At 36.4% G+C, this 14,316-nt stretch overlaps 1 protein-coding gene across 1 annotated transcript in view; it reads left to right on the forward strand.

Moving 5' to 3' along the window:
- CDC73 (cell division cycle 73) overlaps positions 1 to 14,316 on the forward strand; it is a 104,175-nt gene that overhangs the window by 15,165 nt on the left and 74,694 nt on the right. The window contains exons 8-9 of the mRNA XM_030455116.1: positions 8,083 to 8,181; positions 9,423 to 9,501. Of these exons, the coding sequence (XP_030310976.1) occupies positions 8,083 to 8,181; positions 9,423 to 9,501 (178 nt within the window). The remainder of the gene's footprint in view (positions 1 to 8,082; positions 8,182 to 9,422; positions 9,502 to 14,316) is intronic.

Consider the following 14,316-nt stretch of genomic DNA (forward strand, 5'->3'; position numbering starts at 1 on the left):
AAGTCTTCAGTGGTTGAGTGTTCTTTTTAAAGTATCTTTAAAAGTTTTCATGATGCTTGAATTCTGCCCTTTCAGATTCTGTTTTAAATAATCTTTTTGTAGCATTTTCATTGTTACAACAGACCCCTTGCTGAAATAAAATAGTGGTGGATTTTTTTCCCTGGATCTAGGAGTTTATTTTGTTCACAAGAATGTTGAATTTGAGTACTCCTGTTTTTGATGCTCCTGTTGTAAGATATTCTTCAGCAGCTGCCTCTCTAAAGTGAGTGCTAGGGACTAAATCAAGAATTACTTTTCCATTTGTGACAACTTGGACCAGTTGCTCCAAGAAGCAATTGCTTATGGTATCTAAAGAATTAATCACTGCATCACTTCCCTTCTTGACACTTTCCCAACCTACAGTGACAGCAGTCTGTCACAGTTACTGTTTGCTTTTGTGGAAGTCTCTGTATTGTCCCATTCATATTGGGGATGTAGTCCTGATGCTCTAGTGGTCTGGGACAAGGGATCATTCATTTCCTGTCATTCACTGCTTGTGATTGTTTGTTTGCCTCTAATCTTTCTATAATGCAGGACACGGATTCTTTATCTGTATCACAGAATCATGAAGTTAGGGGTTGCAAGGGACCTTCAAAGATCATAGAGCTCAAACCCCCTGCCAGAGCAGGGGCATCTGCAGCAGGTGACCCTCCCTATTGCCCTCTTTAATCAAATGTCACATTGATCTCTGACTTTTTTTTTTTTTTTTTACTGATTTGGTGAGGTTGCTGTTCATAAAATCAGACACTTCGGTTCATTTGCCCTCTCGCGCTTGTAAGATTTCTAGAACTTGAATTTGTCTGCTTGCTTATTTTTGTTTTGATTAGAATTTTTAATTGAGGTATTTTTCCATAGTTTTCTGACTGATTACTATGCAGTTCTACCTTCTTTTGGAAATAGTTTGATTTAATCACTAATGGGTGAATTGTGCTGCACTGTCTGTTTTAAACATCTGGCGGCCTTCCCCAAATCTGCAGTCTGGTCTTCTAGATTTTATGAATAATGTGACAGTTTTGTGTAATCACTTTTCAGAGCCAAATTGCATCTGTTTAGTCTTAAGGGTTTTTTTCCCCCCTCTCATAGTTGCTCAATTTTAGAACTATTTGAGGGGGTATATTGTTTAAAGCATTTTAATTTCAAGCTTGACTAAAGGCATGCAACAGAACATGGCTGTTTTGGTGAGCAAACTGACAGTTTAGACAACTGAAAACTTAGTCATATTTCAGAAACAATTCAAGTACTTGATGCTACAGCTGCTTCTGAATTCCTGTACCATTCTTCTAACAGCCACAGTTGTTGGGGGCTTGAAGATAATTTCTTTTGTTGATCTTCATTCTTCATGCAGTCTAATTCTTAAGTGCTCTCAGCTGGATTTGCTGGGAGAAGGTAAGCAGTACAGGTGTAGGGAGAGAAGTTTACAGAAGAAAAAATGAAAATATTTGATCTCTAGTTTCATATTTGATCAAAGGTGTCCTCCTTCTGTAAGTGTCTGGTTTTGGTTTTTTGGTGGCCTTTTTTTTCCCATAGAACAGGCTTAGTAACTTCACATGCTGACTAACATTGTGTTGGAAAGGTTTGAATGAATATTTGATGATGCAGACATGCCACTGATTATGGAAACTGTGGAGATCAGGTTAAGTTTGTCAGCTTTTCATGTATGTTAAAGCAGTTTGAATGAGATAATGTCTGGTCAGAATTAATACTGACACTTTCAAAACTGCAAATCTTAGGGGAAAATACTAGCAAAATACTAATTTTGTAACTTATTTCTTGAGAGAAACTTGAGCTACCAGAGAAGAGATCCAGTTCTATATATAAAGCTTTGAACCTGTACACAGAATATTTACCATTGTGTTTGGAGTGTGAAGTTTGAATGATTGCTTTGCCAAGGCTTTAGTTCTGTTGTGTATATGTTTTTAGATAAATCTCTGGCTGTTTAGTAAAACAAATTATTGAACACCTTAAAAAACCCCCCAGTGTTTAAACTGAAATTTATTCCTTTTTTTCCATGTTCTTACTTATTTTGTTCCTGAATAATCCTTTGAATTCTACAACATCTTGTAGCAGGCTTCAGCAATCTTTTATTAAGAAAACTTTTTTTGTTTCACCTCTACTGTAAATGTGCTTGTGGCACTTGAGGTATTCCTGTAGGAACAAATTAAAATAGCCTGAACAGGAATATCAGCATTCACAGGTGTAGTAGTGCTTCCATAACAATATGTTTGCTCTAGGAAATGCTCTAGGAAATATCTTTTCCAGCTATTTTCAGTTCATATTTTTGTCTGATAATGTTTTGAGCATTCTTATTAGTGAAGTCACCAGTGAGATTAAAGCTACAGTTATCATCATCATCTCTGTAAAATCCTTAACATGAACTTATAACTGGAAAATATTTTGATCTGAATATCTTTATAGCAGGACTAAGATGGTATTTTAATATCTTTTGACAGCTAAAAGCTCTGAGAACAAAGTGTTTTAAATTTTAAAAGCATTTGATTGTAAAAGCAATTTTGTATACAGGCTCTAGGTGGCAGAATTGATCTGTGTTCCTGAAATTCACAATCGTGGTGACTTTAATAGGAAAAATGAAAAGCCAGAGGTGTGCCAGGTTAATAGCAAGCTAGTATCCTCATTAGAGCTTTCAAAGGGAACAAACGAATGGTTTTTGAATGGCTGTGCACAAGTGCAATGGTCTGTTATATAGCTTAAGTTCCCAAATTCAACTCTATCCTGTACTGGCTGATCTGGTGAAACTGGGGAGACCATTATATTGCTAGTAGGCATTCTGAGTACTGCACATAGGGGAGGGATGGACCTCATTACATAAATTGTATTTCTGCTGAGAAATACTGAATCTTGTTTTGTAAATAGGTAACTTGAATTTGTCAGAAAACTCTGCCCAGTGAAGCACAATGTGTCTTGAAAGAAAACTTAGGTCAGCTGTAGAGTAACTTTATCATTCTTAAGCACTATTTCTATAACTATTAAAAAAAACCATCTTCATATGCTGCATTCACAGGAGAAATACACTCAGATTATGTATGAGAGGGATTTTTGAACAGATTTTATGCTGTGCTATATCTTGAGGATATTACAGAGTTGCTTGCTGCTTTTTCATCATTCTGGATTGGTCTTTGATTTCAAATGAAGTGTTTTGGTTGTCTTTCCATGTAATCCTGCCTTAAAAATTTGGCCAAGATAATACAGAGTGTGCATGAGGAGGGGAACTTTTTACTGAAAACATGGTCCAAAAATATAAAAGCCTAATAGCTATATGTTCAGTTCAGCACAGTAGGCTATGGTAGTACTTAAATGAACTTTTTGACTGAACCAAAAAGAAATGTTATTTGATTCCCAGAGTAACTTTTTTTGTGACAGGGAGTGTCTGATTTTTCTTCTTCCCAGCAGTTAGTTACAAGTTCAGTTTTATTAATATTTTTTATAGGTTCCCTAATCTGAACTCTTAAAAACTGTGATGTTGGTTAGCTATATGAAGTCCAGTACTTCACAGTGAATTTCTTAAACTGCAATTGTCCTGAAAGCACAGCTAAGATGATCTATTTATTTAGATTATTCTTTTTAAAATTATTTTTCTGGTAGTATGAATTTTGTATTACTCATACTGTTGTAGGGCTTGGTGTATGTACAGGTTAGAAGTGTGTGGAGAAGAGCTGGAGGAGAGTTACCAAGAGCTCCCTGCAAACATTCCTGTCAGTGCACTGGAGCATCTTGTACTTGTTGTATGTTACTCAGATGAAAGCAAATAAGGAACTCAAAGGTGCATGTGTATGTAATTAAAAAAGAGAGGATCACAACTATTTAATTCAAGATCATGTTTCTAGGTGTGGCCTTTATCTGTAGGATCCTTATGTGAGGAGCTGAAGGGTGTTAGGTCAGATATGATGGAAGTTTTTATGGTCTGAATAAGCACAGTGCAGACAATACCAATAGTTCATTTAGACAAGCTGGGATTCTGAGGACAAGCTGCCAAATGCAGAGCTTTAGGGCTGTCTTTAAGTTAGGAGAGCAAGGAGGAGAGGTGGTCAGCTTAAGTGTTGGTGAACAGTTTACAAGTTGAAGATACAGCTTCTTAGAGTGAAGGATTCCAGTTTTAAATATATGCTTTGAATGTAAATATAGAAATTATCTTCTTTTAAATATTAGTTAATCAGGTCATGTTTTATGTGAACAATTTTTTTTTAGTTTCTGATGAACTTTGAAACTACTTGAATATTGTTGTTTATGTATTCCATGTCTTGCAGTACATGGGAATTGCTGAAAATATGGGAGTACTACATTTCTGGCAGTGCTTTATGCCTTTCATTCTGTCAGAGGCTGCAAAGGATTTAGCACTGTGTCTGAGTGTATCAACCAAACATGTAAAGAATTGTGATAGGGGCTTGATTCTTCCCTCTGCAGTCCTACTATAAGTTTGGGCATTGTTTAGAGTGTTCTGCAGTTCTTCATCATCCTGGGATTTGTGTCAACCAGAAATCCTTATTTTCTGCTCAAATGAGAGTTTGAGTTTATAGGCTTGTACCCAGGCACTTCTCTCTCTGCAGTGAAATACCAGAATGTAAAATCTGATTAAAAATCCGTTACAACTTAGCTATAGGAAAGTGCTCAAGCCCTATAAAACATCCATACTGTATAACAGTGCATATACTTCTAGATTTATTTGTTAGATTTATTCTTTTATATTTGTTCAGATGATTAAGATGCAATCCTTTTTTTTTTTCCCCCCTCAGGAATTGTTTTCTGTGAAGTTGAAGTAAATATCTCCTTGATGATCATTATCATAAAAAGATGTTTTTTCTCTTTTGCTAGCATGATAAAGCTCCTGTTGTATCTGGCAGTCTTTGTTAATGAGCCTTAGTGTTATGGCTAGTTACAGAAAGTAAAGATAGATTGCAGAATGAGGACTGCAGTTTTAAAAATAAACTGTGATATATTTGAATCAAAGTACTTCTATCACAAAAGGAATCTTGTAAGTGTCTCCCCCATGAAGTCTCCCCCGGCAGAGCAGGCTGATCTGACTTTCTCTGGTATTTCAGCTCAAATAGCCTCTTGTTACCCCAGTGGTGGGAACTTGACTTGGTATCTGTTAGTCACCATATTGGCAAGGGATAAAGCATCTGTGCCACTAAATTTTGAGAGTTTACATACTGTTGCAGTTAGGCTTTCCTAGAGAAATATGCATGACTTTTTCTGTAAGATGATTGATGATGTTTATCTGATGATGGCTGCTGTTACTGATAGTCTTTTGGCTACCATTGGTTCCCATTCTGATTTGCATCTAGTGCTTAAGTCCTCTTTTTAGAGCTAGGAGTGATAATGGGTGGAAAAAAATCTATTGCTACAGATTTAAGAAAATATTAAAAATCCAGTTTGGTAGTTGCTGAAACATTTTGCCTTATTTCTTTTTCCCCAACATGATGAATTATTACCAGGGGTGTAGACATGGTTGCAATCAACAAAGAGCTGTCATGGGAGTAGCAGCATCCTAGGCAGCTAACAACAAGACTTGTTGTTACATGGAATTGTAATTTTATACACCAAGAGGTTTCTTACACCTTTTTAAAGCATGTCCAATTTTTTTTAAGGCTTTGTGCAAAGTAACAGGTTTTTGTTTTCTTCTTGTTTTTCCCCTCTGCTCTGTTCTATCCTTCAGATCATAAGCTTTTGGTAATTTTTATGTTGCACTTGATATTAAAATCCATGGCAGAAACTAGGGGATGTTCATATTCTGATCTCTGAAAGGATGAGCAATGAAACTTAGTGGTCTTGCACCTCTGCAGAACATTTGAAATCAGTTGGTATGTGCAGTGGACTTCTTACTTCATCACTTTTCTGTCATGGTAATGTAATCCCATATCCCCAACCCAGCCAATGATCAGCAAGGTGATTATATTGGTTCTAGTGCTTGTTAAAACACTGCTTTTTATTCCCCTTCAAGCAGATATTAGCTGTGGTCTTGGTTCCTGGGTTTTTATGCTGTGGAAAAAAGATGTCAGCAAGAAGACTGTAATTCCTTGCTTACTAGTGATTTACTTCAGCAGATGGAAGAAAATCCTTTTCTTATTTTACCTGAAATAAATTAAAAATTGGTCCAGGACATTCAGTTTCAGGCTATAAAATCTAAGATGCTAAAATGTCTTTGGAAAATGCATAGTTTTAAATTTAAGCTCACTTTTAAGACTATGTTGACTATAGGTTTTATGAATTAAATCTGGATGTGAAAGCCAGTCTTCCTTGTGACTGAAAGAAGGTTTGGCTTCTACATGGACAATCACTCTTATAAAATTCTTTCTCATGTTATTTAATTAGTTCCTTCTCCTGGGTATCAGAAGGCTGAGTACTGAGTAGCTTGTTGTTTCCAAGTACGTTTCCAAGACACTGTAATGAAGCACAGCAATGACAAGAACTGTGATTGATATGCTGCCCAGTCCACAGTTTGGGGGGAATGTCTTTTTCCAGGAAAAGCATGTAGTTTGACTTATTTTCTGAAGAACAGAGCTGATTTTGAGTATCCTCATATAATTGATAATGTGCATGGCTCATGGCTCTTGAAAGGTTTGGGGTTTTTTTGTTTGTTTTGTCGGTTTGGTTTGGGTTTTTTCCCCAGGAGACTGAAAAGAACTTGAAATACTGTCTTGTGCGAGTTCTGTCAGTCTTAGTGAAAAGAACTGGGTTTGCTCAAGGAATACCTTTGCCTTTCTAAGTGGTTTCTGGTGGTCTTTCAGTTTCTGCCCCTCTGTCTTGAAGCAGAATGACAACATGGAGACTGAGGTTGGGTGTACAAGCTTAGAGCTTTGCATTACAGCTCTCTCTAAATGATTCTACATAATTCATCACACAATTCTTGGTTTTGTAGCCAATGGTTTTCATTATCACCACTGCAGTGTAGTACACAATGCTCTGGAAGAATCTGAGCATTTTGTGAATACTTCCTGCTAATCTGAACCATTAAAGAGTTGTTTTTGGTTTTTTTTTTAAATTGCTGAAAGGTTGCTTTTACTGATGAGCTACTCCTGAAAAGTGACACTAATGATAGACATTGTTTACATGTCCCCATAGTTTAAATGTTGAGTGGTAATGTAAAAAGCATATGCCTTGCAAAATTTTTAATTACAGTTTATATTTTCATTTATAATAAAGCAGTCCTAAAAATATTACTACAGGAGGAATGTGCTCTAAAAACTCGACAGTTTTTTTCAGTTGGGACTCAATAACTTGGTTATCTAACAAAACTCTGTGTGAGGTTTTTGGAATTATCCTGGATGGTTCTTGAGTCGAGGATTTATGACTGGTTTCTCTACTTCCTTCAGTTTAAGATGGAAGGCTCTAGTGCTTAAATTATTTGGTGCCAAGTGGAGTGAAGTCATAATACAAGATAAGTACTAAAAGAATCACTCCATGGTGTGATGGACTTGTGTTTTTGGACTCTTTACCACCAGCTGGATCATGTTCTGCTCTGCTCAGGCACCTGGCTGGAGAAGCACAGGAGGTGCCTGCCTTGCCTCAGCTGCTCCGTGCAGCATCAGGAAAGGTCTCCTAAAGATTCATGAGGACTCTTTCCAAGAGCAGCTGAGTGTGCTTGGGTGCTGGGAAGCTTGGGGTGGTGTTAGAATTAGACAGACAGAGGGGTTGTGCCTGAGCCATCCTGTCAGGAGGCCAAAAGCAATTAGCAGGTAGGTAACAGGGCTTCAGAGGTGAAACTTGTCCTGGAAATACTGAGAAGTTTTTCCTCCTTGCTACAGCAGTAAATGTTCCAAAGGGAGTTTAAAGGCATGGCAGGCAGGAGCGTATAAGAAGTTTAGAATTTTGGGCCTTAAAGAATTTGGGTTGGCAGTGATGCCTTAAAACTTTTTATGCTGGTTTTACTTTACAGGAAAGTAAGCAGAAAGCATCTGTTCAGAAAACTGGTGCAGTGGTTGTGCCCTTCTGTGAAGCACAAATTAACCAAATGGTGTCTTCTACCTGTGTTGTTGTTACATGAGACACAGTCAGCAAAATTTACAGGTATCTTGGTTTGTTTTTCAGAACTTTGCCAAGAATATTTTTGCAATTCTTCAGTCAGTAAAAGCCAGAGAAGAAGGCAGAGCACCTGAGCAGAGACCTGCCCCAAACACAGCACCAACGGTAAGAGCAGCAGCCTGGGATGTGCAGGCTGTGTGTGACAGGGAGAGTCAGAGCACAGCATCTTGTCATTATAAAGTACCAGATTTATTTTGGTTTAGTTCCAGTGAATGAACAACTTTCAAGCATAACTTCACAGATATTCTTTGACTTAAATTACATTTATTGGTATTTAATGAGTTGAATATTAATTTTTTCAATATGTTCTTGTTACTTGGAGATTAAACTGTTGGTGCCAGCTTCTCCATCTATCAAACACTAGGAACATCCTGCATCTATTTGTAAAAACTCTATTAGATGAGACTACTGCCATTTCAAATGAAATGTTTTGCTGTTTTTCTGACACAGAGGATAGCAAATGTTTAAGAGTTTGGAACATGACTCACAAATGAGAACAACCTGAACCAGCTTTCTTTTTGCCTGTAATAAATCAGGACAGAATTAGAGCTCAATTGCTTAAGTCCAAGTATTAGAATTTTTCTATTGTGGTGTTTACAGTCGAGTTCTGTTAGACCTAATATATTCTTGAGCTCAGTGGCAGTCTGCTATAAAAGCTATTTAATCATACTAGGATTTATTTTTCCTGTTACTGCATTTAATGAAGAACTAAATTTAAATAGCACGATTAATTCCCACATTTAAATGTCAGCTTTGTGTTGAATTTTGTAAATTGTGCACAGGACTATTCAATGTCCCATTCAGAGTAGTTCTGAATACGTAACTGAGACATCCACAAAAATGATTGAATTGGCATTCAGCGTGCCTCTAGATTGGTGGGGTTTTAATTTTTTCCCCAGAATGCCTTGTTTCCTCCAGATTTGTTTTGATTTTATAGTTTGAACAGAATTTTAGCCTGGTCAGGCTGGCAAGAAGCATTTTGAGTGTGTGGCTGATGGCTTAATTATCAGATCTCAGTTCACAGATTTCCCCCACTAATTCTTGAGATATTTACAAAAAATCAGTGGTTTCATAGAACTTCCAGGTTTTAGCTAATGTAGTTTGTTGTTACTTTAGTTTTTTCTCAGGTTGTGGTCATTTCTTTCAGTATGTACTTCTAAATTCTGTTTTTGTAAGATTTTAACTGGATGCTGAAGGGAAACATACCAACTTTTCAAATGCATTGCAACTCCTACAGTGGTGAACTGATTTTATACTCTTGAGCAGTTCTGTGTAATACTTCATGAAGTTCAAAACCATCAGATATCTTCTAGTATGCTTTACTAATCTTATTTAATATGTTTTAGGATCCCACTTTACGAAATAAGCAACCTATTCCAGCTGCCTACAACAGATATGATCAGGAAAGATTCAAAGGCAAAGAGGGTAAGTTGATTTTAATGCTTCTTTAAAAAAAATGAGTAAATGAAACTGACAAGTTATAAAGCATGGGTAAGGGGATTTTCTTTGCTGTTACTTTTCAAAACTAAGAAAAGACAAAAGCACAAAGGATAGCCTCAAAATAGCTTATTGAAGTAGCAAAGTCTAAAAATATTTATTTCTGCCTCTTGGGAAGCTTAAAACCAGAACTTATTGGGGGAAAAATAATTGTTTGTTTGTGGAAGGTCATATGCAATTAATAAAAAAACAATTGCAAATACAACTGTTTGGTGCATAAAATAAGAGATTGTTTGTCCTCAATCACAAATTGCTTCCAGTACATCTTTTTAGCTTGTGATGTCTCTTTACATTGCAAAACAAACCAGTGACCACCCTGCAAAATACTAGCCCCCTCTGAAGATGGAAATAATCTGCAACATTTAAGAATTCTCACTTACTGCAAAACAGGGTGGAAGTTTGAACTTCAGCAGTGATTTATCTTTCTAACTGAAAATGTATCTTCTGTCCCCCTTGCTCCTTTTAAATCTTCTATTTTAATACCAGTACTTATTGTTTTCATTTTCATATCTTGCTGCATATTCTGTTTGTTGTGATGGGATGTTTCTGTGTTTCTTGCAGAAGGCAAGACAAATTTTATTGCAGTTTTGAGTTGTTCTCAAACAAAATCATCCTCTCCTTTAATGAAACTTCCTATGCATGCCTCAAAGAGATTTCTTTTTTTCGCTTCAAGAATTTATATGCTGCTAAATGGCATTTCAAACTGTAGATGAGCAATTAAGTTTGCATCTTTTACAGTATTTGGCTTTCTCCAAATTAGTACCACTTTTTGTTCAGGGCAACTGAGTAATAATCATATGCCCTGTCTGTAATCTCAGGTTTTGTGCAAGTGTTGTACTGCAGTCAGTTGTGTTCAATTTATATTGACACGAGATGGTTGTTTTTACTATATAATATAATAATAAGTACAATCATATTACTTGGATATTCCGTTTTGATTGTAACTGGAAAGTTCTGTAAACATGCACTTACCCTTTAGGTTTAAGCAGTCTTTTGCATGTGGAACTTACTATAGGAAATTTGGTCAGATATTCTATTATAGGTTCTTGATGTCTGTTCCTTGTTGGCCTCACTATACTTTTATTTCAGTTCAGTGCTTTTTGTTTGGTACTACTTATGTTGCATGGAGGGATGGGAGGAGAAAAAAGCTGACTGAAGATAGCTGCTAAGCTTTTCCAGCATTGAAAAATAATTGGCAAAGAGCATCTGTGAAGAATTCATTGTTAAAAAGAGGTCAAAGAGAATTAGGTAAAGAAAGTAAGGGAAAAAAAAATAATCCACAAACCTAAACCAAAAACAGTCCTTCCATGAATATATTTACTAGGAGTTCTTCAGCTTACTTAGGCTAATGTTTTTAATTTTTAAGACTTGCAAACTTGCCAAGTAGTTTTCCTTTTATTATTTCCTACTAAAGGAAGTAGTGTTCCTTCTACCATTTCCTGCTAAAGTGATAAAAATAATAAATATTCATACAGTGTGAAATAAAAGGGAGGAAGAAATTAATGGACAAGGATAATGGTTCAAATGTATCAATGCATATAATTCATTGTGGGCTCTTTTACAGTGAGAAACTTGGGTAAAGGAATGGTCTGTGTCCTTGTAAATGATAAATGACAGCTCTAGCAAGCAACCCATGTAGACAATATCTGTAATAAGTGAATCTATTTTATGCTTTTAACTGCAAGTGTGTGCTTCTAGAGGAAGCAGAAAATAACAGGTTTTGTATGGCAGGAAAAGAGAATGCAGAAGAGTTTGTCAGGCAGCTCATCAGTGTGGGTTTAATGAAGAAATGTGAGTAGAAATCAAAGAAAAGATTAAATCTTTGCCAGGGGAAAAGGTGTTTCTGTCTGTAATTAATAGCCATTGGGTGATTCTGAGAATGTGGTCTTGGGGTTTCCCTCAGTGCTGGGGTGGACTTGACTGCAGCTCTTGTTCTGGTTGTCAAGTTCTTTTGTGTTATGGTGGTTAGGAAATGCTTGAAATTTTCATATTTTGCCTGGTTAGTTATCTTTCTCATTCTGCTGTTTTTTAGGACATGTTTATCTGCCTTAATTTTCCAGTTTCTTGTATTTGGTATATTCTCACACAGGGTTAATTTTGTGTTTCAGTTCTATATGTATATTTAAAGAAACACATAGTTTAAGAATAGCACTGGTGTTAAGTGTACACTACAGATTGAAAATATAAATCAGGTTTCTAAAGAAGGTGTTTCAAATAGAAGGTTGACTTAGGAAAGCTACTGATGGAGCATTTATAGAAGTGGAATTATAAATTAGTGTCTGGATTTCTTGGGAGAGGACTTAAAGATATTTGATACCTTCCTCAGATACAAATTAACTTCAGAAAGTAGCATATTTACTTCTGGAGTATTCTCCCTTCTAAAACGGTAACTTTAAAATTTTTGTCTAACTGAAAACTCACAGTCCAAGTAGTTTACAAAAACATTTAAAATTTCCTGTGTCATTCAGCATTGGCAATGTGATTTGCTTAAAACTGAACTATACACATCACTTGCAACTGTATCAAAAGTGAACTTAAAGAATTTTTCATTATGCTGTCCTTAACATTAATTTCTTGACCCTAAATATCCAGTGCAGAAGTGGGATTGCAAGCAGAATTAGTCATAAGTAAAAGTCAAATAAGGTATTTTTTGCTCCTTAAGGGCTATTTTTTTTTTTTTTTTCAGTTAATCTAGTAAGAACTTGAAATACATATGCTTGTGGACAGCTTGCAGTATTGAGAATTTTGGGAAAGTCTGAAAGTAAAGAGGGATTATTATTTAAGTTCAAGCTATAATAAGTTGCAGTCTTTATACCATTGCATCCATATTTATTAGTAATAGTGGATAGCAAAGGAGATAAAGTTGAACACAATAGATTTGTGTCACTGTAGGGTTTTCACATTTTGCTCGATGTGACTCTGTGTGGCTGCCTAGAGACTGTAGGAGGAGGGATTGCATGCTTGGTGTAACAGTGTCCATAGTAGAGTTTTGGCTAAAGGCTGAAACAAAGCCAAGAGACAGAACATCTCAGAGCTTTGTGTCTCACCCATCTGCTCTTTCCTTAGAGGTATTGAAGCTGTGATTGCAGCTTACTGTCTATCTGCAGTTTCATATAATACTGCAGTATTCATGAAGAGTTAAAGTTTGGGCAGCAAAGAGGTGAATTGTTTTTTTCATTGAATATCTGTATGGTTTAATACATAATTTTTCCATGAACAGTCTTGTTCTCACCATAAACAATTCAAAACTTGCAGAGCTAAGACAGTAAATTTAGCATTTTTGCATGAGATGCATTAAGTAAACTCCTGAGTTGCAGCCAAATTTCTCTGCTTCTTGTGATGGATCATTATTTCTGATGCTGTGTGTCAGGATGCATCTCTGGTTGGTATATTTAAAATCTGCATGCCAGGTGGGACAGGCTTTGCTGCTAGGATGGTGCAGATTGCTTTAGTGGGGCTGGTGGTAATTGTAAGGTACAACTCTTGGAGAGCAAAGAATCAATTACACCTTCAGTTAATGGTTGGTTGCTTTCTCTCAAATGGGTTCCTTGTGATTGCAGCTTTGGTTAAGCAGGAGAGAGAAATCTTCCCTTTGACATTCTTAAAGCTTTGTCACATATGCCATAGGAAATATATTAGAATATCACTGGCAGTAGGACTTGCACAGCCTGGATATTCCCACAGTGGAAGAAGGTGTTGGCAGTGCAGCCATCAAGCTGAAGTGTTCAAATGGTTTTGAGGTGGGGAGTTGGACACCTTGCAAACACCTTGTCTGCTGTTTCCTTCCTGTTGTTTTTTCTTCTTTTATATTGGCTAGCAGTTAGTGATGGTACTCTCTCTTCAACAACATGCAGCTACAGTTCTCTACTTTGCCCTTGGTTATTCCTTTCTTTAATATTACTCCTTTTAGCTTACTTCTACACCTTTTAAACATAATTTATTAATGTGCATCCTTACTAGTAGTAGGTTATTCATACCACTCACCATCATGTTCAGACTACAGTATGCCACATGACAGATTTAAAAAAAATCCTGTGCCCAAATGTCATTTGACACTTAGGAAAGTGTCTTCTGCATTCTTTTGATGTTTAAATACCTATTTATTGATGTATATGGTTTGTAGCATAGCCAGTTCTAGTATACTGGAACTTCAAGCTGATGTGATTGTTCTACAAGACATTCTAGGTACTAAACTTCTTTGGATGCTGTGCTGTGGTTTTCCCCCTTATTTTTATTTGGTGGCTTTATCTATTCATGTGCTTGGTAATTCCAGAGTGTGAAGTTAGTGCTGGGATGATCTTAAAGACTTAATGTTTTCTTGACCCATTGAGAGCATCTTTTAATAGGGATGGTAAAGAGTCTTTGTGCAATCTCAAGGTCTTTAAGGCATGGTCCAGAAACACGGTTCTTATTTGTCTGTTACTGTTGTCAAGGCTTAAACAAAGCAAAAGCCAATTGTTATTAAAAAACAAAACCCCACAGCAAACTCTTAGTGCTGTTTAGACCATCAGAGAGGGTCTTGCTGTACAGCCAAGTGACTTCAGTCTGTAATGGTGGAAAGAATCCAGGTGTTTCCTTCTGCTGTTGGCTCCTGGTATTTTATGTTTGAGCTATGTAATAGTGTTGCTTTTTCAAACATAAATGCAGTTTTGAGATCACTCTGTACTGCAAGTTTTTTTGTTCTCTCCTCTATACATTCTTAAGTTTCTTTTTAGTGTTTCTTGTATTTTCTTTTAAATTGTG

This window comes from Calypte anna, chromosome 8 (genome assembly GCF_003957555.1).
Source record: "Calypte anna isolate BGI_N300 chromosome 8, bCalAnn1_v1.p, whole genome shotgun sequence".
Classification (NCBI taxonomy): Eukaryota; Metazoa; Chordata; class Aves; order Apodiformes; family Trochilidae; genus Calypte; species Calypte anna.